At 48.4% G+C, this 25,533-nt stretch overlaps 1 protein-coding gene across 1 annotated transcript; it reads left to right on the plus strand.

Moving 5' to 3' along the window:
* Positions 1–268: 268 nt before the first annotated feature.
* Positions 269–24,204, plus strand: LOC133343337 (zinc finger and BTB domain-containing protein 9-like). Its single transcript, XM_061552866.1, has 10 exons — positions 269–285; positions 7,717–7,841; positions 8,718–8,818; positions 9,733–9,863; positions 10,817–10,916; positions 11,838–11,951; positions 13,221–13,306; positions 13,767–14,768; positions 17,015–17,116; positions 17,725–24,204. Exons 2-10 carry the CDS (start codon positions 7,735–7,737, stop codon positions 17,872–17,874), a joined length of 1,893 nt encoding a protein of 630 aa, XP_061408850.1. The 5' UTR covers positions 269–285; positions 7,717–7,734; the 3' UTR covers positions 17,875–24,204.
* Positions 24,205–25,533: the final 1,329 nt, after the last annotated feature.

A 25,533-nucleotide genomic window follows, 5' to 3' on the forward strand; every position in this document is an offset into this window, starting at 1 on the left:
ACTCTAGACGTCGATTTGAAAGCTTTGGTGTGAGCTCGGCGTGGTCATGGCAACGACGGGAGATGATGGCGGCGATGGTTTAGAAGCCACGTGGCTGCCCTCTACATTATAGAGAACTTGGTTTAGAAGGGGGGTTTGCCGAGGGATAGGTGCTGAGTGCTTAGCATATGGTGTTTGTATTGGGGTTGTGTCTGGGTGGGTGGGTGAGTGGTGTGTGTGTGTCGTTTGGATTGCGTTTTGTAGAGTGAGTGGAATGTGTTGTTTCGTCGGATTGCAGTTGTGTGGGTGAGTTTTATATTTGCTACGTCTTGAGTATATGTGTGTGTGTCATGTATTGGCTATACATGTGTGGTATGCGTTTGTGTAAGATTTGTGTTATAAGTATGTATTATCTGTGACTATGAGTTTGAGTTTTTCGTTTGGTTTGGTTTGAGTGCACAGACCTTGTTGTGTGAAAGTATTGTACGTGTTATTTATTGTGAATTAGTGTGTTTATGGTATGTGTGTTATGTGTTGGGTTAGAGTTTGTTTATTTTTGGTTGCCTGTGACCAAATCAACTGGAATTATCTGCAAATATCTAGAGCTACGAAAACTTGAGAGTCTGGATAAGTGCTTCGTTGTGCAGTCACCACCACTACGCACAAGACGACATCATCGTTATAGGCTACTGCTAGTAGCATTGTCCCGCGTTCTGGGCAGCAAAAGGCTAACGACCCACGTGGTGAAGCATGGTCAAATAATCTCCTCTACCCACATAGTCGTGGGGAGATTCCTCGTCCACCATGGGATTGACAAAGGGCCGCACATGTACATGGGTGTATTGTTGTGTATTAGTTGGGAGTCAATAGATGGGTGTGTATGTAAATGCAGAATGTATTGTGCATTGGATACAAGCGGTGTGATTGCTGTGCGTGTATTTGTTGCGTGCTAAGTATCGGGTGGAACAATGTTTCAATGCATGGATTCACGACGATTCTTAGACTTATTGTGCGTCAAATTCTGTGTGTGTAACAAGCGAATTAAACAAATGTATATGTTGTTTATGAAGTGTTTATGCTCCGCTGCAGCAACTGAAAGTTCCACCATCCACAATAATGTAACAAAACATGATTGAATCGCAGCCCTGAATCGTGGCAAATGCATTGAATTGCAGGGGTTACCATAATGATATTGTGTTGCGTGTGTACTCAGTGGTGTATGTGGTTGGTGAAGTCTACCATGCGCCTGGCGATCAATTCCTTACACAGGCCAACATCAGTGGCGAGTGATACATGATATGGGTTCTGGGCTCCAGGTAGATTCACTCAGCCGTGTATGGCTAAGTCGACCATGTGTATGTATGTGCGTTTGTCTTCTCTGTGCAAAGGCATCTGTATGAATGCGTGTGTGAACTGCATACGTTTGAGGAACCGGCGACACACATTCGATTTGCCATTCACGGCCAACATCGGTGGCGAATATCTGAACTAGTTCAAGGCCCTCCCCTGGTTGACTTGGTCTTTAAAAACAAAAGAGTACTTCGTGCGATGTAACATCAGCACTGGGAAGGCAAAGGTGGCCGGGCGTGGTGCTCGCGAAACAATACTTGCCCCAACAGAGTCACCCTTTGCTTTTGTGAATGTTTCTATGTGTGTGTGTGTTGGTGAGAGTGGCGTTGATTTATATCTGAACCAACTGGTTGCGCCCCTAGGTCGGCTCGGCCTTAAACGAGTAAAGTACTGCGGTGTGTAAACATCATCAGCACTGGGGAGGTATCCGTGTGTAGTCACAGAAAACTGGCCTTAATAGGTGCTCACCAACAGCACTTGCCCCAATAGTCCGTTAACGTTTACAGGGGGGTGGAGCTTTGTCTTTATGTGTGTGTGTGGAGTCTGTTGGATATGAATGTGGTGTTTGTTGGGTGTGAGTTGATGTGTGTGGGTGTTGGGTGTGTGTTTTTTACTCGGAGCTGGGTGGGTATGTTTGTGTAGTGTGTGTGCTGGGTTGGGGGCGGGGGGGCGTTGTGTGTGTTCTGTGTGGCTTGTGTATGCTTAAGTGAGCGTTGGGTGTGGTATGGTTGGTATGTGTTTTTGTATGGCGGCCGTGTTGTGTGGTGCGTTTTGTGTTGGATATTTCGTCGATTAGGCTTATGACCCAAGCATTTGGAATGTGCCCCTTCTTGTCAGATCGTTAAAGCTAAGCGGGTTTTAGCCTGGCTCAGTTGGGTGACTGCCATGCATACAACAGGTGTGATGGAGGTTGCTGTTGTCAACAGAGGGGAGTGTGGCTCATTGCATGATTGTTCTTTACGTCTGTGCTCCCCCACCTTCATAACCTGCACGGACCATTGTGGTGAAATATGGCTAATAACCCCCTTTCATGCATAGGGAGACCCTTATCCAGCAGTGGTTTGACAAAAATGACTGTACATGTACAGAGTAAATATGGTCTGGCTAAATGCGATTTGTGTGGGTTTGTTTGGTTGGCTTAGTGAGTGTTTTTGTGTTGGGTATATGGTTTCTAACCAAAGTATTGAAATTGACCTTAACAGACAACTTTAAAGACTCAAGGTTGCAGCTTTATAAACACAGAACAATAAACACTGCTCAGTTTAACATGCCCCAGATGGTTCTAACTCGGTATCGCATGCTACCTCCTGCTCTCGCTCTGTTCTGCTGTTTTCAGAGTTGACACTGGGAATACTTGCTACTAAACCATTCACTTTTTCATGGGACAGTAATATTTAAAAAAACACACGTGCAGCCTCTTTGTGAATCCACTGCTGTGGATGAAGGCTCACCACACCATATCGGTCCTGGGGCTACCACTGCGTGGGTTTTTCGCGGTTGCGCTCGATAGGTCCCCAGTGTTGGAACCTCATTTGCCAGTAAAAAAAACTTCAAGGACAGTGCATACAATTATCAAAGTTATGTTTTTTGGTCTATGCAAACATGACTCCTTGTAAAAAAGGTGTCAATTATCAGGTCCCCAGTGTGTTTTCATGATGTAAAGTGCGTTGCTTGCTGTGATGTATTGGTACACATCGGTGATATTCTTCAATATTTTGGACCTCCCTGCACAAGGAGCGCGAAGCGTTGGACATCATGCCGAACAACAGATCTTGGCCCCCATCGTAGGAATGCAGAATTAGCATCACGGGCTCTGGGTTGACAGTGGAGATGGGCCCTGATGTGTGCTTTTTTTATTGGGACGATGAGCATACCAAGGCACTGTTTTAATCCAGAGCTATGGAAACGAGGGTTGGTGGACCACAGAGAGATTTACAAACTCCCAAACAGGCTGGGCTGCAAGGGGACCAGCAGGTTGCAGTACAGCAAATGGACTCCGCAAACCCATCTGGATTAACTAAAACGAAACTATTTTTATTTTACCAGGTATAAGACCCACTGGGCTTTAGCGGTCTTTTTTAGAAGTGACCTGGTCGCAAATGATAGCTCATTGAAGTGGCTTATCGTGTGGAGATTTCTAGCAGTCAAATACTGTCAACGCACGTTTATGAATGTGGAGGGAAAAAACCGGAGGACCCGGAGAAAAATCCATGTCACCACGGGGAAAACATTAAAACTCAAAATATACAGCAGGCGTCAGGGTTGGGATCGAACCCACGACCTCCTGTATACCAGGCAAGGTAGTTAACATCTCCTAGTCACCGTGAGATGTTGACGCTAAGTGTTAACCTTTCATATGCGTACACGGATTTTGTCCGGGTACTGAGGTTTTCTCCCACATGCAGAGGACTTTGAAGAGGAATTGGCCAAACATCCCAATGCATGACCCTCCTGAGAGAGTCTTGATACTCGGTGATGTTTTTTTTCGCGCTCCAACTACGGTTCAAAGCACGAATGCCTGGCCTCTATCCGTCTGTCCATTTGTAACAGACGGGGAAGGGAACAACAACTCATGAAGATGATCCAATGTGACCAAAACTGTAGTATTAAGTTGCTATTAGGGAAATACACTGGAGAAAACCAGCCATTTTCACCATCGTGGCAAGCTTGCCATGAGCACCAGGATTGTTTTCACTCAGAAAATACTTCCAAAGACAATCGGGAGTTAGAAAGTGGTACACAATCCATACGCGCGTATGACTTTTCTTCCTTTCTGGACAAATAGAATAAAACATTTTTTTACGTGGCTTAGTGCAATGTCATGGGTGTGAGTGTGTAATTGGTTTTGATTTGGTGAGTGTGTCGGCTATTTAATGTGCTCTGTGCCTGCTGATAATTGAGTGGTGCGTTGTGCGTGCATGTCGACACACATGGGAACCAAATCGTGTCGTGGGGCACCCATGTGGCAACTCGTAATTATCAGGTGTGGTCAAATCACCAGGAATGATGAACACGATGATCGTATCCCATCTCGAAGGCTAAGCAGGCTGAGAGCCTGGTTGGTGCTTGAATGGGTGAAAACCACGTGCAAAACAGGTGTTTTGCATGTGGCTGCGGAGTCTATATTGTCCAGAGGGCAGTGCAGCAAAAATCAGCTGTTACTACACTCGTGTTCTTCATTGCAAGGCCTGTGGGTCCACTGGCGTTCCCTGTGGTGGCCTTTAGTGCGGCCCCTGGTGGCCTTTTTGCGACCTCTGACGTGCGGCCCCCAACAATACACAAAAGTGAAAACACATCATCATCATCGTGTTGTCACAAACCCCCAATGGTTTCAAATGTGTGGCGGCCTTCACACTGATGATGTCTCATCGGCGAAAGTGGCCCCTGCCTCTGAAAATTAGTGAAAAACACTCACACTGTCTATGCAAACAACATCCACGGGCCTGCTTGGCTTTGGGAGGCCCTCATCCAGCAGTGAATTGACCAAGGGTGTTGTGCATGTTCACGTAGTCATGAACATCAAGAGGAAAGCCAAAGGCGAGCAGGCATTGTGCTGGCTGGCCTTAACAGGTGCTCGCTAACAACGCCAGCCCCTGATCCCTTGCAATCTCTAAGGCTCTTTTGTTCTTGAGTGTGTCAACACGCAGGGAAAGGCCACCATGCTCTGTGTGCGCTGTTGGGAATTTGAATGGGAAGGGTTGCAGTGTGATTAACAACTGCAGTGTTTGCACGTGTGTGTTTACTGTGTGCACTGTACACTACTGTGCGTGGTCGTGTGTGTGTTTGCATGCATGTGTGTGTGCATGGGGGAGTGTGATGTTGACTACACCGCCCCCCCCCCCCCCCTTGTTCAACATGCCCGCCTTCATATAGAATATATATACGAAAGGTAAGCAAATGATTGAGAAATATAACGAAACGATTTTTATTATACCAGGTAAAGCCGACTGAGCTATTAGGTTTTTTTTTCCAGACGCGACCTTGCCATAAATGATATCAGAATAAAGTGGCTTATCATGTGGAAATTTGTAGTGGCCAAATAATCAAAGTTATCCTAATAGGTGCTCGCCAATGTCACTTGCCACAACAGTTTTGTGAAGTATTTTTTTCCTTGTAATGGGGAGTAGTGGAGAGTGATGTCTGAAACTGTCTCCTCCCCTAGGTCAACTCGGCCTTAAATGTCGGCGCTGGTTAAAAGGCGGTCTGGGTGTGGTGTTGAGCACACATCCATTCTTGCACGGTGCTGGCTTTTATAGGCGCTCGCAAACAGAGCTTACCCCAGCAGTCCGTTGAAGTCCTGTAACCTCCAATTAGCAAACAGGGGTGGCTACGTACGGTGCGAAAGAAGTTCTACATACGTAAACACAAGGCTATACGGGTATCTTTATCTTTGTGACCATGTTGAGACTCTTGACTGTGAATTTGCTATTTTGTTTGTATTGCGTGAGTGCGTTTTACTAAGTAGCATTGTTCTTAATGGATGCTCTGCGAACAGCACTTGATACATGAGTCTGTATTTTGTGTGTTAATATGCGGCGCGTGTTTGGTATAATGAGGTGTGCGTGGCGGCCTGGCTTTCATATATTTTTTTTGTATGAATTATAAATTGACAGCCTTCTTACAGTCCGCTGCTAGGTGAAGATCTGCCCATGCTATGTTGGTCGTGTTGGTTGTTTGACCATACTTCACCATGCTGGTCAGTGTGGCTTGTTGGTCCAGGGTAGAGGGGAGGGATGCCCAGAACGAGTTCAGATCTCATTCGCCCTGATGTTGGCCATGGGTGGTGGGCAGCACGATAGTCGGTCACCAAACAGGGTCGCAGTGCAGGGCACTTTAGCCACGATATAGTGGTGTGTGTGTGTGCTATAAATGTGCGGTGTGTCTTTAGTGTGTGGCATGTCCGGTATGGGTTTGCTCATAGCGTGGTGTGACGTTCATGGTGTAGTATGTTTGTAGGGGGCTGCCATGGTCTCATGGTTAGCGCTCTGGACTTGCAAAACCAGAAGTCGCCGGTTCGATTCCTTTTTCCTGCGCGGCAGTTGAAACAAATTGGGGGCGAAGTTACTCAAATTCCCCAAGCCTCTGTCCACCCAGCAGTATAAATGGGCACACACCACAGTGAGTCGATCAGGCAGGTTGCATGTCGTGGGGTAAAGTGTGGGTACGCACTCATCTTTCCGCACGTCTAGTTGGCGTGGAAAAGTAGGCCAAATACCCTATAGAGCGTCCCTTTAGGAGAGGCCCTTCGACCAGCGGTGGCGTCGGCAATCAAATCACTCGGAAATGCGCCCGATCTCATCACATCTCCAGGGTTTTTAAGCAGGGTTGAGCCTGAATAGTGCTTAGATAGGTGACCGCCATACACGGCACGTTGTTGTATTTTTTATAGGCGGCTGCTGGGCTATGTGGTGGTCAGTAGAGGGCACTTGCAGGAAAATACATTTTGTACTGTACGTCTGTGCTCCCCGCCTTCACCAACCCGCAATGACCTGCGTGGCAAAGTATGGTGTAAAAAACCCACAGTAATCCTCACCACATAGGGAGGCCTTCATCCAGCAGTGTTTTTCCACACCGCTTGAGTGTTTACATGGTTGTGGTAATGGTGCGCTCACATGGTGTATATCTCCTTGCGTGTGATGTATTGTGTGTGCACGTATAGCGGAGTGTATACGTGTTGGCGTGTATCGTGTTCATCATTGTATACATGCGGTGTGCACGTGTGGTGAATGTTATGTATACAGGTGCTGTGGTTTGTGTGTGTGTGTATAGTATATAAATCTGTCTGATAAACTTTAACAGATGTTCCAGTTGTGGAAGCACCTCCGTAGCACAACTGAAAATGAGACTTTTTGAGAAAATGTGCACATTGTACGTTTCTTTATTGTTGTTACTATTATTCATACTAGATGATTGTACATTCTTCAGCGATTCGCTCGCCATGTATATTCGTCTTTATTTTAAACGTGGTCTATAAATGATCTGTGGCTATTGGCTCATCGCACCCTGTGTATATATATTTGGCATATAATGTACCGTACATGCAGTGCATTGTGTCCGCACGTGGAGAGGTGTGATTTTGTGCGGTTGATTTATTCTGTTTATGGTCTACACACGTGATGCATCGTGTGTGTGTTTTTTTGTGGCGTGTACTGTTTACACTGTATACATGTTATGTGCTTACTTGTGGTGTATATGGTATTGCCGAGGCGATGTCCATTCCCATTGTGTGTCTGGCGTATGCGCGTAATGATGTGTATACATGCGACGTAGATTGTAGACATGTATGTGTGTAGTGTATACACGGGATGCGCTGTGCTGTGTATATTGTACACACATGGTTTTTATCTGTATGTGTGTGTGTGTTGTGGCGTGCGTGTGGTGCTACAGGACACAGGTGCCACCACCATGGACACGGCATTGAGACCGCACCGAGACCCCCCCGGCCTCATGAGGCTGCCGAGGCCCAAGCCGCCATGCGCTCAGGGGGCGCCCGAACCCAGCATCACTCTCAGGTGGGTCCCTCCCTGCGGTGCGCATGCCAGGTCAGGTACCACTCTCCGGGAGGCTTGAGGCTTTGCTGCTACCTGTAGGTTCACAGCGGAGGCTCCAGTATTGTGGGTTAACGGAGCAGATGCACCACCTGCGCTCCCCGCTGCCCGCTTGGCCTGTTTTAGCCGGCCAGCGCTCTTGCTCATTGTGGCGAACGTCGCTCCTCCGGCCTTCGTTACTTCTGGTGGGCGACTGCCTCCCAACTGCCCAGTAGCATCCTTCACGAGCCTCCTCCTCGGAGACCAAATCTTATCACTGCTGGTACGAGTCATCGGCAAGTGCAATCCGGCCCAGGTCCTCCAGCTCACACTTGCTGCGCATATTTTGCCTCCCTTCAACAACTCTTAGGTTTTTTCGGTAAAGTCACGTAGGCAAAAAAAATAGAAATAAAATGATAAATCACGACGTTTCGGAGGCAACACAAGTCTCCGTCATCAGGTGGGACCGTCACAGATAAATTTACTGTATCAAGTGAGGATTTAGCTGTGACGGTCCCACCTGATGACGGAGACTTGTGGTGCCTCCGAAACGTCGTGATTTATTATTTTATTTCTATTTTTTTTCTACGTGGCTTTACCGAAAAAACTTAAGAGTATGAATCCTTGCAGTCACGAAAGCTTCAAATCTAGAACCCCTTCAACAAAACTAAACAGAAGCAGCTTGAGCATGCAGAGTGGACCCAGCTCGGCACGGCGAACATCACGGGATATTGTGCCGAGAGGATGTGCTGCCATACATTGTTGACCATTGACCTCCGAACCTGGAGCCGACACCAAAGCACCTATGTATGTATGTACGGTATCATTGCTTATGCTGTTTTTCCTTGCCTCCTCGTGCAGTTTCCCGACTCTACCGAGTTTGCTGCTGGACAAGCTGCGCGACTTCCGCAGGGAAGGGAGGTTTTGCGACGTCACAGTGTGCGTGCGCAGCGCCGAGAGAGGTAGGCTCAAGCACACACACGTGCGTGTGTAAACATATGTTGGGGGCGGTAGCGCAGTGGTTAGTGCGCTGCGCTACAAACCTGGCGACCCGAGTTCAATTCCCGCTCACGTCCAACACCAGTGACGATTAATTTGAACCGGTCCTGGGCCTCCGCTAGGTCGACTCGGCCTCAAATGAGTCCCTAGTGCGGTATGTAAACATCGCCACTGAGGAGACAAAGGCGGTCGGGGGTGGTGCTGGCCACCTCACTCCTTTGTGTGCCGTGCCAGCCTTCATAAGTGCTCGCTAACAGCACTTGCCCCAACAAGTCCGTTAAGGCTACATGGGGGAATCTTTGTCTTTGTGTTAACATATGTGGGGCGCAGTGGTTAGTGCGCTGTATAAAAAAACTTGGCGACTGAGTTTGGTGTCCATTCACGACCAACACCAGTGACGATTATCTGAACCGGTCATGGGCCTCCCCTAGATTGACTCAGCCCCAAATGAATACCTTGTGCGATGGCTAAACAACACTAGTAGAGGACAAAGGCAGCCTGGTGTGGTGCTGGCCACCCATCCCCTTGTGTGCCTTGCTGGCCTTCATAGGTGCTACTCGCTAACAGCACTTGCCCCAACGGTAAGTTAAGGATATCCGGGGGGGTTAACCTATGTATAAGTACGTGTTTGTGCTGCGCATAGAGAGGTAGTAGCATGTGTGCGAGTACATGCCTGCATGGTGTGCGAGTGGTATTGTAGCAGTCGGCGCTCTGCGTAGTGACAAAAGAGCTGTACGTGTATAGTCCCACAATCCCCACAAATAAATTAAATGACCCTATGTGTTCTGACTTGCGCACACGTACACAGTTATCATGCGTGCACGTTACGCACGTGCGTGTATCGCGCATGACCTCTGGCTGACCTGTTGACCTTCAGGCCTCGACCGTGACCGGGGAGTGGTGCGCGGGACGACCTCTGGCCCGACAGCAATGATGTTCCGTGCCCACCGCGTCGTGTTGGCCGCGGCGAGCCCCTATTTTTTGTCGCACGCCGGCCTGCAGACGACGGTGAGCCAACCACATCATCATCATCGCCTTCCTCATTACCACCATTATCTCCACCATCATCGTGACATTCACCATGTCCACCTGCAGACCACGGTGAGCCGCACCACCGCCCTCATCATCCTCTTCATCATCATCGTCATTCATCATATCCATCACCATTGCCACCATCATCATGACCATCTTCATGATATTCAACACGTCAGCCCCCAGATTACAGTGAGCAACACCACCGCTGGCATCTTTTCTCATCACCACCGTCATTACCCTTGTCATCGCCACCATTATCATTCTAATGATAGTTTGTGTAACGATATGCACATCTGTGCTTTTGCGAAGGTCTACGTATGCATGTTCAAGCATGTATCTGCCTTTATGCATGGGCGCCGCGTTGGCGAAATGTTAACTTCCTCGCCTGGTATACAGGAGGGCGTCGGTTCGATCCCGACCCTGACGCCTGTTGTATATTTGGAGTTTGCGTGTCTCTCTCCCCATAGTCGCGTGGATTTTTCTCTGGTTCCTCCGGTTTTTCCCTCCACGTTTAGAAACATGCATTTAGAGTATTTGGCTGCTATAAATTTCCACGTGCTAAGCAACTTCGTTAAGCTATCATTTGTGGCCACGTCGCTTCTGAAAAATAGCTGTCTAGCTCAGTGGGCCTTACCTGGTAAAATAAAAATAGTAAAATAAATCTTCTAAGCATCTCTGTGCACACGTGCATGTTTACTTGGGTGTGCACAGACGCATGTGAACTTGTTTGTGCATCTACAAGCTTGTCTTCTGTGCACACAACTGTGTGTTTACTTGCATTTGCGCTCGTGTGCAATTGCATATGCGAGTGTGGGTGTCAATGTGTGTGTGTGTGCGTCTCCAGGCATATCTGCTCTGCACACGAGTTCGTGGTTTACTTCCATATCAATGCGTGCGTGTGTGCGTACGCTTGTCTGTGTTTATAGGGCAGCGAGCCTTCACCAAACCCACTCACCCTCACCCTGACCCCGTGCCCGGCCATTCCACCGAGAGTTTTCCATGACATCCTCCTCTCCTGCTACACGGGTGAGAAGATTGGGGGCTTCCTGCGTCACGGTCTCTCCCACATTCACAAACTCCATGTCTGCTTATGTGGGTTCACAGTGCGGGGACAACCATTGTGTTGCTGCTGCACCCCCCACGAGGCAGATAACGTTTGCTAAAATTTTAGAAAGATGATCTACGTTCCCAAAATCCAGGTCCGCTTTGCCTACATTTTGGCAATCTTCGTTATTAAAATTGAAAATTGAATCGTTACACGTTGCAACTTGGCTGATGTTTGGCCCAAAAGTCGCATGTGATGTATGAGGCATGTATTGAAATCTCAAGCGCCCTCTACGTCATTTGGTTGCGATCAGCTGTATGTATTGCAGGAGTGGTGGCACAGTGGTCGCTGCTTAACACATTCTATATGCAGTGAAACATTGTACTTTATTTAATGTACACTTTATATCCACTGCTGTTCTCTTATTACATTTAATACATATTATCTACTGCATTATGGTATCCTAGTGTGTGTGACACACATGTTTATATATATTGTAGCGTTGATGCAGAGATTCTTAAGTTTCATTCCTGGTCATGGCCAACATCGACAGTGATTCCTCTGATCTTGATATTTTCATCACGATAACGATGATATTCACATGATTGACGTAACATTGACAAGCATATTTATTACATTTTCTTGCATATCTGGTGCTCCAACTGTATGATAGTCACATGTAAAATACATTCTCTAAACAGGATTGACGATGTTGATGATGGTAGTGATTTAATGATTGATCCCACTGTATAAATGATGATAATGATGACGGCGATAATGACGGTGATAATAACAACAATGCTTCTCATGATGACGTTCGCAGTAGGAATGACGGATCGTGATGATGATGATGACGGTGTTGATGATATTGCTGCCCCCACTCTGCTTTCTCCCACCCCAAGGCCAGCTGGTGTTCCCCGAGAGCCAAGTGCTGTCGTACCTGACGGCCGCGAGCTACCTCCACATGGAGCACGTGGTGACGCGCTGCACGCACATCCTGCACAGCGAGCCGAGAGGTGGGGGCACCATCGCCATTCTGCTAGTGTTGCTAACATCATCATTTCCGCCATTTACATCATTGGTAGCAGCAGCATCGTCAACATAAGCAGCAGCATCATCAGTAGTAGCAGTGTCATCAATAGCAGCATTATCACCAGAAGCAGCAGCATTGTCTGTAGTAGTAACATCATCACTGGCAACATCATCATCATCGGCAGCAGCAGGGAGCAACAGTGGCAATCATCGGTAGCGGCAACCTTAGCAGTAGCATCATCATTAGAAGCAGCAGCAGGAACATCCTCATCAGTAGCGGCATCATTATCTGTAGCATTGCCATCGTCAATAGAGCCATGAGGAGCAGTTCGTTCGTTTCTCAGTCCGCTTGTCATGGTGAAGGTTGCAGCGAAAGTATGTTTGAGTAGGGCGGTCCAGACCTCCCTTTCCCTGGCGACAGACTCTAGTTCTTCCTGGGGAATTCCCAGGCCAGCTGAGCGACATAGTTCCTCCAGAGTGTCCTGGGCCGGCCCCGGGGTCTTCGCTGAGTGGTACGTGCCTGGTAGAGTTCTAGGGGGAGTCTTGGGGGGGGGGGGGCCTCCTTACCTCTCGATCCGGAGGAGCAGCGGCTCGACTCTGAGGCTCCTCCCAGATTACATTAGTAGCAGCTGTGTTGTCAAAATTATCATCAGCATCAGCACAATCGTTAGCAGCAACATCGCAAGCAGAAGCAGCATAATTGTCTTCATAATTATCCTTATTTGTATGAGCAGCAGTAGGATAAACATCCGTTTTTTTTGGAGCAGTACCATCGTCAACAGCAGCCGCAGTAAGACCATCAGCATCAGCAGCCACAGCTACAGCATCCATTATTATTATCATCATCATACTTCATCACCATTAGTATTATCATTGGCACAATCATTGTCGCCATCAGTGGATGCTTTGTCATCACCTATTACGTTCATCATCATCACCTCTGGTCAGTAAAATGAGTGCCGCCTGATGACGCAGTGGTTGCTGTAATTTTTCTGAATGAAGGTGTGACTGCTTCTTGTCACAGGAATGTGCAGTTTATTGGAATTCGGTGCTGGGAATTTAACAGTGGTTTCGGTGTTTAATTACTTAGGACCCATCTGAGTCCTACCATAGGAATGTGGAATTTCCTTCATTGGCTCAGGACCTCCAGTGGCAAAGAGTACTGTGCACCACTTGACGGGGGGGGGTGTGAGGGGGGGGTGTTGTCGGTTTGATGACATTGTCGTCATGGCTGCCTTGCCTGTTGTTCACAGGGGGCGGAGCAAACAGAGCTGTGGGCGGAGCTAATGGCACAGCAGGGGGCAGGGCCAACGGCATAGTGGGCGGAGCCGGTGACACGGTGAGTTTATTCAAAGGGAATGCGTGTCCTGACACAGACATAATGAGGCCTGGGTGGTTCACAATGGGTGCCATCTCCCGTTTCACCCACCTGCACAGACAAACCCCATGGCCGGCATGGCGTGTCGAGACCCACATCCAGCAGTGGATTGGCAAATGGCTGTAATTTATCATTTATTTCGGCAATCAAACATATGCTTTGTCTGTTACTTGGTCCTTTTAGATGGATCTTGAGTTCGTCTCGGCTGCCTTTCTCTTCGGCAACCTACTTCCTATACACCCTTTAAAACACCCTTTTGCAAGTCCTTTTCATTTGCCCCTTGGGTACAACTGATGTAAGCAGCAGCAACAACCATTAAATATATAGTGTCTACAAGAGACCGCATCTTAAGACAACATGAACTGTAATTCTGTATTTTACGTGTTGTGTCTCTGTTTGTGGCCACCCTCTTTCCCCGCAGCCTTCCCACAATCCCGCTGGGCCGGAGGCCGAGTACTTCTCCGGCATTCCCGATCTTCCCGACGGAGCCAGCCACCACCATCATCACCACCAGCACCAACATCACAACCATGCCCACCAGCAGCACCACAGCACTCCAACATTGCTGCACCAACCGCAACCGCTCCTACAAGCACATCTGGCACCACCACCAACCTCGCCGCCTTTACTGGCGTCGGGCCTCCGTAGGAAACGCTTGACCGATGAATCGACGGAGGAGGCCTGGCAGCAGAACCGCCTCCACCAGCACAGAAATAACGACGAAAATGATGATGAAGACCACGGCGGCGGCGGCGGCGGCGGCGGCAGCAGCGACATGACCGGCACCACCACCACCACCTCCGGCTCCAAGGAAACAAAGGCGGACGTTTCACTGGACGCTGACTGTGGCGGTGATGATGGCGGCGGCGGCGGCGGCAGTGGCGGCAATGGCAGTGGAACTGGTGATGCCGATGATTCGACTGGCGCACAAGCGAGCGACGACAGCTTCGGCCTCCCGGTGGTGGTGGCGGAGATCAAGTGTGAGTTTGAGGAGCCACCCTTCCTCATCGACCAAAGCGGCCGCATGCCCGAACTCTCGTCCGCCACCGTCGGCGACGGCGATGAGCTCGACGCAAACGGTGGCGACGACGACGACGACGACAGCGGCAACGACGGCGGCGGCGCCGAAATCGCAGACAGCCGGCTGTGCCGTGATGAGGGTCAGTTTGGCGACGGTGCCGAAGGATTTGACAAGCGCAAACCGGGCGACGATGGGGCAGACGCGGTCCATAATGGGCAGCACGGGGCCGGCGGAGCGTGCGACGACTCGATGGGGGGGTACGGTGCCGAGGAGGTGGATGGGACGATGGCGATAGGAGGCGCTGGGGCCGCCATGGCGATGGATGGCGGCGTGGAGGACGGGGGCGGCGGACGCATGGCCCCCGGGTTTGGAGGAGACTTCACTTGTTACCTGTGCGGAAAGGTGAGAGACGTGTGTTATTGGGCGGGATCGAGGGGTGGCAGGGGGGTGTTGTAGCTCGGTGTTGAACATGAGTGGTGTTAGAAATATTGTGGTGTTCGGGCGGATTGAGTGTATTGTTGTTGAACTTCTGTCGCACCGTACATTGCCAACTGTGCAAATTGGAGGTGCGGGGGAAGGGGTTTCGAATTTTGTTGAGGTGAGGGCTAGAGCTATGAATAGGGTTGGATTATGTTTTATCTTGATTTGAAGCTTTCGTGACTGCAGGAATCCATCCTCTTTGGTTCTTCTGGTAAAGTCACGTGGGTAGAAAATATAACAGATCGCGACGTTTCGATGGCAACGCAAGCAATCGTCATCAGGCGAGGATTGATTGCGTGATCAGGTGACGATTGTGATCGAAACGTCGTGATCTATTATTTTTTCTAACTACGTGACTTTACCGAAAGAACCAAAGGTATGTGTAATGGTTAGTACACGGAATACAGCGAGGGATAGTAACGTTATGGGTTAGAGCTAAAGTTACGATGTGTACAATGGTTTTTCCTCACTCGCCTGTCCTTAATTCTATGGATAGGAGAGTTTAGTGTATGCTAGCAGTGGTGGTACTGGCCCATTTGGGTGAAAGGAGCTAAAGGCATTTGATTGAGATGTAGTGAGATAATAGAAGAGATGTCGATGATACACAGATGCCATGATATGAGGGCGATGTTAGACCAGACACAAAGATGATGTTAGTTGGCAGAAGAGATGCAGACCAGATGGCACCGAGAGACTAATATGCTTTTTTAATGTTAGTTAGCTGTTTTCTGTTCATCAGGATTTGAAACCGAGCTGATATTTGATGCGCCCTGATTGTTTACATCGTTCTGGGGCTCTGAAGCTGCTTGGGGCCGTAAACATTTGTTTAGTTTTCTTGTGTCGAACACCACCCCCAGAACGCTAGGGCTCGTGTATAGTGACGGTTGTTATTTCTAGGTGTAAAGTGAGTCCGAGGGTAGTACTAGGAGGGATTCGAGTTTATGATAGGTTTAGCCAGCTCGGGTTAGTGCTAGAGTTTTGATAGTATTAGGGGTAGGTGTGATTATCAACGTTGGGTTAATGCTCGGGTTATGGTTATATCGGCGTGGCTGCCAGTGTTATGGTTGGAGTTACAGTTTGGAAAAGATCTTAGGGTTGCGATCATGGCCTAGGTGGGGATTAGTGCTCGGGTTATGGTCGGGGCTGCTTCGTTAAGGTCCGGTATTAGCCGAGGGTTATGGCGACGGCAGGTTTAGGGCTATGGCTGAAGTTTCCATTTTTATGCCAGCTTTAATCGTGTTCAGCTCGTTGTGTCAGTATGTCGCGTCACCTCCACCCATGTCTAACCGCGCCGTGTTTCCTGAAGCTGCCAATTTCGGGAAGGCTCAATCAAGACACATGCTTATCTAGCAGCTACCCGTCTCTCGTGTCATCATCCCACTCACCACAAGCTCAGCCCACACACTCATCTTGTGCTTTTTGATGTTGGCCCCATCTACTGGCCAAAGGCTCCCCTACTCTCCTGCTAATCACGCCCACTATTTGGGCGGCCTTGCGCTTTGCATCATGAATTGCGCATGAGGACATCAACTTATATTTTTCAGTTTAAGACGTAGGCTTTCGCGACGAATATCATCCATAATGCAGTTTTTTTTGGGTTTGATCGCGTAAATATGAATGTCGTTAAACCCGCCACCACCTGACACAGCCAATTAGTAAGGTTTGTAATACAAACAGAACATGCCAATTCGTTACTAGTACAGCACACCGGTGTGTTGGAGAGCAAAGCCAAAACATTTTCAATCCGAGTACGACGTTTTGCCAGTAATTACATCTAGCTTCATCAGGCGACAGCCATATCTGGCTGTGACTAACCTTGCTAATTGGCTGTGACTGGTAGTGGCGGGTTTATCGACACATATTTACGCGATCTAATTATGTTACAGTATGGGGGGGGTACAGAAAACTCTGCGGACACAAGTCCGAAACTCTGCGCTCCAACACTTGCAATAAAAGGGAGGAGATTGGGCTCTCTGCCCCACCGAGTGGGGACCGCGAGAAGGGTACTTGTACTTTTATGTGGGGAGGGGAAGGTAGGGGAAGAAGAACTTAAGTAAGGGAGTAGAGTGTGTGGGGGGCAGAACATTTTAAATCGGGGACAAAATTGCAACTTTTTGCAAATGCAGAGTTTTCTCACCGCGTCTCCCGTGTCTCGCCGCGCGGTGCAGGTGTTCCGTTCCAAGCAGGGCATGCGGCTGCACCTGGAGGTGCACGCCGGCCTCAAGCGCCACACCTGCCACGTGTGCGGGAGGAGTTTCGGCCGCAAGCAGGTGACTGTCGCCCCCTCTGCTCTGGAGGCCCTTTCACTCCTCCCTCACATCCCCCTGCTGCAGGCTTCTCCACCTGTCTCCGTCCTGTCTTCCTTCTCCCGTCTCTTCCCAGCTCCACCTTGCACCACTTGTCCGTCGCTCTTTTCTGGAATGTGAAATTCCCATCTCCCTACCTCCCCACCTCCCACCCCCCATCTCCCACCAGCCAACTTTCCCCGTCTCCTCGCCATGCTTCTTGCGCGCGCGAGTGCATGGGGGTTAACGCGAGTACAGGTGACTGTGTGTGTGTGTGATAATCGATCAATCGAATTCTCTGATGTGGAATTTAGCCAAATGAAGTGCACAGCTAAATATGATGTCACGCAATGTTTTTGACAGGAATTTTTGACTAGGCAGAGACAATGAACGTCTCCACTTGGTTTAACTCTGAGTGGCTGAACTTGGGATTTGAAGCCAGGATATTGCTGGTGCTGGCTTGACAGCACTTGCCCCAAACAGTCTGTGCATCCTATACTGGTAAATATTTGTCTTTGTGTGTACGTGCCCATACATTGTACTTATGTACATAACTGTGTGTGTGCGCGCACGTATGTGTGCCCCCCACCCAGGTGCTGGCCTACCACCTGACGACTCACACGGGGCTCAAACCGTTTGAGTGTGGAATATGTGGCCGGCGCTTCCCTGTGCGTGCCACCCTCAGGCAGCACCTGCTGAGACACCATCAGCAGCCGGCACATGGACATGCACACACAGGCTAACGTGCTCGCACAGGCGAACACATGCAGACGCGCACGTACACGCACATGTACACACGTGTGCCGAAAAATCGGGAGCGGTCGATGCACACGTACATGGGATAACGCAACCGCACACACACACACACACAGGCAAGGAAAAGCAGACACAGGGTAACATAGACTGCAATCATATGTACAAACGCACGGGCGAATATGTACAGTAATAATAGGTACAAGCTGTCAGGCACACAACACTATAATAAGACACACTTGCTCACACAATGAACAACAACCGCCATTCGCCATTAAGTGGCGGTGATGTCACCACGGCGCTCGTGCCAGGCTATGCACATTGAGGCCACGTGAAGTATCGAATGCCCGCTGCCAAGTGGTCACGGGGCAGACCCAGTGACCTCTTGCCAAGAGGTCACAGGGCAGACCCAGATGCCACGGGTCGACTGACTGAGGTGACTGGCCGATGCACCACCTGTGCCCCCTACTCTGCCAACTTGCTGTTCTTTAGGTATGGGAAACTCTCCACTCCCTCCACAACTACCCCATCACCAATTGGGAGTTGTGGGGGTGGAGTGTCTGATGGTACAAAATACCCAGGCAGGTGCTTAGTGTTGGTGGGGCTGGATGGTAAGGCCCTGCCTCTTAGTAGCACGCTCCAGGTTCAGCAGCAGCGCCTCCAACTCCTCCTCTGAGTGAGCAACAATTACCAGATCATCGGCATACGTAACATGGTTGACCCAATACGGAGCCATCCCTTGACCACACCCGGGCATCGATCAGCCTCCCATTGTATCTGTACCAGATGGAAATTCCCCCGGTATAGCCATCGAAGGCTTCGTGAACTATGTGGTCAAAATATATATTAAATAATGTGGGAGCCAGAGACATCCCTGTCGCCACCCCAAGATGAACAGCGAATGGCTCCGACTCCCGGCCACGTAGTTTTACCTGGGCCTGCTCACCATCATTAAGATCCTTAATGATTGTGAGCAAAGAGTCAGGGACTCCGAAAGTACGAAGAACAACCCACAGCCCAGGCATACTGATGGTATCATAGGCCTTGACCAGGTTAATAAATCAGACATGTAGGTCTTGTTGGAATTCCAAAAACCTCTGCTGTAGCAGACGGACAGAAAATATGGCATATGTGCAGGACCGCCCTTTCCTGAAACCACATTGGGGCTCCACAAGCATCTCCTCAGCGTGCCTGGCAAGGCGTTGTTGAATAATCCTTGCTAGGACCTTTCCAAGCACACAGGAGTGAGATGCCCCTATAGTTACAGTCTGTGCGTGGTACTTGGACTGAAGTTGGAGGGGTTACCAGCCCCTCGCACTCTTCCAGAGCCCCCCTTTGGCCGCTGTGGTTGCTCCAAACGCCATGAGGGGAATGGACAAACGAAATTTGCCTTTCCCCCATGGCACTCCTTACCACAGCGTTATTGTCCGGCACCAACGAGGAAGTAGGGGGTTGTTTTGCCGGACACTTGCTCACACCCACACACTGTCAAACACTTTATCATCACACACAAACAGGCGGACCCACACTAGCTATCGCCCATAAATACACACACACTTGCATATACAAATAATGATGTCGGGAATGACATTACTGCCTACCTCCTCCACTTCTTTAAATGGTTCAGATCATGGGATTTAGCATGATTTTATTCTAATATACGTATAATTTGTGAAAAACTCTTTACTTTGTGTGTGTGTGTGTGCGTTTTTTTCGATGTCGAACCGAGGGATGAGACATGAAACGTTGAAGCAACACTTTAACCACCAGTGCAGTGATTAACTTTGTCTTACCGGTGGTGATAGCTGAAGGGAAAAGCCCAGAAGGGGGTGATTAATGTTATTTTATTTAGGCTTAATTTTATTTTACTTTGACCTGTTCTTGGGTGGGTCTTACATTCCCAAGGTGGCTGATGAATTTGAAGTGACTTTGGAAAAGTTGCCTCCAAAAATGTTGTGATCCCTTATGTATGCCCCCTGTCTTTATCAAACCGCACTGACCAGTATGGTGAAAACTAACTCTATAACCCCACCCCCCTCCCCCCACGGCATCGGAAGGCCCTAATCGTGCAGTGGATTGACAAAGGGCTGAACTGCTATAACTAGCCTGCCCCCTTGTACTGTTGGCCTAAGCTAGATAATACAAATGATAGGGTCACATTCTCATCTCGACAAAAGTTCATTGCCGATGTCTCCATTGGCAACGAAATGGCACAGAAGAGTGATGATAATAATTGGCAAACGGGGATTTTTATTGACTGTATAAAAGGTACAATTATGAGCATTGAATTTGTCCCCCTGTTAGCCTCGCATATCACGTGACATCACCAAGCCACATGTGTCCTACTCGACCTTACTGCAGCCTTCGATACATTTTACCATCCTACTTGCTTCTCTCTCTCGCGCACCTCAACATTCTCATCAAACCACGTCACTTCTTCCCCCGTCCGCCGTCATTATCGGTGTCGTCCCCCCAAGGTGGTGTCCTTGTTCCCCTCTTTTATCTCTCTCCAACTCTCCTCTCGAATCCCTCATTTCATCATTTAACCTTCCTCATCATTTCTTTGCTGATGACACTCACATCATCCTCTCCTCCTGGAACAACATTCGCAAAGTCTCGCCCCCTCATCTCAAATACGGCCGCAAAACTTCTAATACACTCCATCTTCACTCGACTTCATTACTACAACCTCCCTCATGCTTGGTCTTCCCTCTTACGCATTAAAACTGCTCCCAACGTATCCACAATGCCGGATCATTTTCAATCTCACCTACCACTCGCACACATCACCTCTCCTCGTCCAGCTGTTATCGTTCATTTCTTAATCCGCTTGTCCTGGTGAGGGTCGCGGCGGCAGCATGTTGAGTAGGGCGATTCAGACCTCCCTTTCCCTGGCGACAGACTCTAGCACTACACTGTACACTACTCTACTATACACTACACTATACACGACTACACTATACACTACTACACTATACACTACTACACTATACACTACTATACACGACTACACTATACACTACTATACACTACACGACTACACTATACACTACTCTACACTACTCAACTATACACTACACTATACACTACACAATACTACACTATACACGACTCTACTATACACTAAACTATACACGACTACACTATACACTACTATACACTATACACTACACTATACTATACACTACACTACTATACACTACTATACTATACACTACACTACTATACACTACTATACACTACACTATACACTACTATACACGACTACACTATACACTACTATACACTACACTATACACTACTATACACAGGCTCTAGCTCTTCCTGGGGAATTCCCAGGCTTTCCCACGCCAGCTGAGCGACATGGTCCCGCCACCGTGACCTGGGCCGGCCCCGGGGTCTATTTCCGTTGCTTTTTCAAATTCCTCACCCCAGTTGACAAATCTCTCCATGGTCCGGCCCCCACCAGATCTCGTTTCCCTCATTTCAGTCTCTGCTCCTCCTCGACCTCTGCGTTCACAATCACAGCTGTCTCTGTTTGTTCCCTCTCCTCCCTGTGCCCAATAACGATTCCCACCTTAATCTTTGGATTTTTCGGTAAAGTCACGTAGGTAATTTATTTTATATTTTTTACCCACGTGACTTTACCGAAAAAACCAAAGAGTATGGATCCTTGCAGTCACGAAAACTTCAAATCTAGAATTCCCACCTTTCTCACTTCTGACCCCCTTACACTGGAACAAACTGCCCCTACACGTCAAACAGTCGGCCTCACTGCCCATGTTTCGTTCTTCCCTGAAAGCTCACTTATTTTCCCTCACTTAACCAAAACTCATCTTCCCCCTCCCTTCCCCATCATGAACACCATCCCATGTCCCAACTTCCCTACCCATTCATCACACTCGCTCATCATTAACCACTCGTGGTCACTTTCGTCGTCGTTTGTTTCACGCAGCATCATACGCGCGTACTACCATCCTCATCTCGTCACACGTCTGCTGTACAAAGTTAATTATTTTATTCAGTGCCTTTTTTTTAAGAAGGTGCTATATAATTGAAATAAGATAATTAACGCTGCCTCGTTTTTTAAACATCAACTCAAGAGTCCAGCAACAAAAGGACAATGAGACGGACTGTTGGTTTCAGCCCTGTTAAGAATCGTCAAAACCGTTTAGCCATCATTGCCTACTGCTGCTGTTGCCTTGTGACTCGAGGCCTTTATGCGGATAAGACCCCCCCCCCCACATCACTGTTGACGTTGTTAGGCACTGCCTAAAGGCGACTAAACATTATTACTCATTTGTTTCCATTCTTGACCATCGGTCATAACTAGCAGCATGTTTTTTCCCAAAGCCAACTTAAGTCTGAATAATGCCTTTAAACTGCGTATGTTCTCTCACACATGTTCCTCTAGTCTCGGTATAATTCCAAGCGTGGAATCCCACTGCTGATTTTCACACCTTTTCGGTTTTTGGTAAATTTTTGTTGCTGTAATTAATTACCATGTTTCTGAAGCGTTTGTTTATATAGCAGATCGTACGGCACTGGTTTAGCGGTTGCTTCGTGCTAGGTGGGTTCACACATTGCAGTATCGTGTGAGACTGACTGCTTGGGCAGGCCTTCATCACAAGCAGTGGGTTGACCATGGTTGACGATTTGTTTTAAGCCTGCGGACACTTTCTGCCCGAGTGCGTCATTTACAGCAAGTAGTTGAATTATCTTAAGGCAAATGACCAAAGATCATCGTCAAGACACGAGTCTCTTGCTAAAATTGTCTCCCTGGACAAACAAATGTTGGCCAGTGACGCTAATCCTTTTGAGGGAGACTGAACAAGTGGAGGAAAGTTCTCATGGTGGGGAATATTTTTTTCTTCCAAATAAATCTGTAGATGTGCAGCCCTCTTTTTGTCAGTTCATTGCTGGATGAGAGCCTTTCCACACCGTGCGAGTCGTGAGAGTTTTGGTACCATACTACACGCTGATCGGTGCGCAGTGAATGCCAGGAGCAAAGAAGCACAGTCAAATGTTGCAATTTGCTGCATTGGCCCCTGAAACCCACACGGTAGCTCTGCTTCGGCCTTAAGGCACCTTTTATGATTGATGGTTGCCCATCCAATCACTAGGCTCATACCTGCTTGGCTTTTGAAATCTGACTATTGGCGTATTATGGGTGATTTTGTCATTTAAAAACAACTGAATGTCCAACAATTTAATATTATAAACAGCAACTGGATGGCGATAATGGTTGTAATGAGTAGGGTTTGACAAACTGCAACCAGGATTCTATCTTGGGTTCTTTGGGTTGCGGGCTGAGTACAATAAAGTTGATCAGTGAGCACACGCCGAGCCATAAGTTACCCAATTCGGTTGCTTAAAACTGAATCGCTTGTGTGGAAGTGTTTGCAACCAGTTGTGAGCAGTTGCACAACTGGTTGCATGCAGTCGGGAAGACTGTACTGTCAAGTGATTCGCGCAACAATTTGTAGTGATCTCTTCCATCACGTGCACGCTTGTGAATAATGTTGGTTCCGATCTTGGTGTGTGTGAATCTGATCATAAAATAGGTGAGGAGGGGGGGGGGTCTTTTGCTGTCAAGGGCGTAGCTTGACACTTTACCCACGCCCAGACTCGTACGTATTGTACAACTCCCTGCGCACTCCGATGTAGCGGACAAAGCAGTGGAGGCAATTCGAGTTGCACGATTCCAAGTGAGATGTTGTTGCACCAGAGGTCGCTAACGGGTTTTGATTCCTTACCCGTACCCGTACCCGGCCGCACCAGGGTCGCAAACGGCTACCCGTACCCGGCCGGGTACGGGTAGCCGGGTATCGGGTAGGGTACAGGTATCGGGTACCCGGTTTGCGACCTCTGTGTTGCACCACTGACCGCTCGTGTGTGGATCCAGCTTAACGAGTGCACCACTAGACTACGTTTTGGATATCGCAAAGAAAGTATTTGTTGTGAAAGCCACTTTTTCATGAGGCCACCTGGGAATGTTAATGTGACTTATATTGAAGGTTTTTGTTTGTTATTATTGCTATTATATTTGTAACGGACCCATATGGATTCGTGATTTATAACTTAAGAATTTTTTGTTTAAGCAATTTCAAATGTTTAACTTAACATGCACACACCGCAGTAGCAAAAAGTGTTACGGGAAATTTTTATATGGCGAGTTGCATATTTAGATTCTAACTCGATGGAGAGAAGTGTAATTATTACAACTTGAAAATAAAAAAAAATACCGATCTGTAATTAAATGGGAGATTTAGGAATGAACTGTATTTGATTAACTATTAAAAGAGCGAGTTCACTGTTGAGTCGTGTCCATCGCCTCTTTTTATTTGACACTTGGTATTTTAAAACTTTCATTATTATTGTATATGCTGTCGGTTTCATTTTCATGAGACAAATAATACTGGTAGGAACCTCCTGGTTACACCAGCCCACGGAATTATTGTGTCCGTCCGTTGTGCAAGTGGGGCTGGGTGGGGCTGGGTGGGGAGGGTGGGGCTGGGTGGGGAGGGTGGGGCTGGGTGGGCTGGGTGGGGAGGGGCTGGTCACCCCGTGGTGCCCTTATAAAACTCAACGTTTAACCTACTCACGCCGGCTTGTGCCCGCCCTCACAGTCGGCCATATTTGCGGGAAATACACCACGCCGCCGTTGACCCTGGCCATTGACCGAGCAACCCAACGTGACTACCAGCTCCCTCCGCAGGAATGTGTTAGCTCGGGGCGAGCAGCTCCATATTTGCATGTTCACCACAAGTACGTGTGATTAATGCAGACTTGATTCCTTGCAAAAGGAATCTCTTAAGTGTTTGAACATTTTAACACCTGTTTTATTGCCAGAAAGGGTAAAACCTTTTTTATTTTTCATACTTTGACACTGGCAAAAAACAGTCCCATGATATGAATACAAATGTTTACATCCAACGGCTTTCCTGACAAACATGAGCCAGTATCATTTGTTACTTCAAGCTTGGGACAAGGTTTCGACCTTCTGGGTCGCATCAACAGCCAGCTTTCACCTGAAGGCTCTTAGACACATACGTCCTCTCATCTCTACTGAAATTGCCAACACTTTGGCATGTTGCATAGTTGGGTCTCGCCTTGACTATTGTAACTCCGTCCTTGTCCGGACCTCCGCTGGCAACCTAAGGAAGCTTCAAAGACTACAAAATAACCTAGCACGCGTCGTCATTGCCCACACTCATCCCCGCCTCGACTCACTAGCTCGTCTCCGCGCTCTCAACTGGCTCCCCATTGCCAGTAGGGTCACATACAAGACCGCCTGCCTTTGCCACAATGCCTTCATATCCGCCTGCCCGCCGTATCTTTCTTCATTACTGACAACTTGCAGCTCAGCACACGGCAGATGCCTGCGCAGCGCGACTCACGACCTCCTCTCAATACCAAGATCCAGGATGGTCATGTCTACGCGCCGCTTCTCGGTGGCAGCCCCAACAGTCTGGAACGATATCCCTCTGCACATTCGCAGCATCACCTCAATCGCCTCCTTCAAGAGACACTTAAAAACTCACCTCTACAATCATGCTTTTGAGCGACTCTGAGCTTGGCTCCGCGCCTCTGAGTTGCGGCCACTACGTCTGCAAATTTGCGCGCGTTACAAATTGTACTATTATTAT

Source organism: Lethenteron reissneri, chromosome 2, assembly GCF_015708825.2.
Source record: "Lethenteron reissneri isolate LAM-NWPU_2019-01 chromosome 2, ASM1570882v1, whole genome shotgun sequence".
Classification (NCBI taxonomy): Eukaryota; Metazoa; Chordata; class Hyperoartia; order Petromyzontiformes; family Petromyzontidae; genus Lethenteron; species Lethenteron reissneri.

Excerpts from the sequence above, each read along its gene's own strand:
- LOC133343337 (XM_061552866.1), top strand. The coding sequence starts at position 7,735 with ATGGACACGGCATTGAGACCGCACCGAGACCCCCCCGGCCTCATGAGG. Across the intron at positions 7,842-8,717 it reads GAACCCAGCATCACTCTCAG|TTTCCCGACTCTACCGAGTT; the intron begins GTGGGTCCCTCC and ends CTCCTCGTGCAG. Across the intron at positions 14,769-17,014 it reads CTTGTTACCTGTGCGGAAAG|GTGTTCCGTTCCAAGCAGGG; the intron begins GTGAGAGACGTG and ends CGCGCGGTGCAG.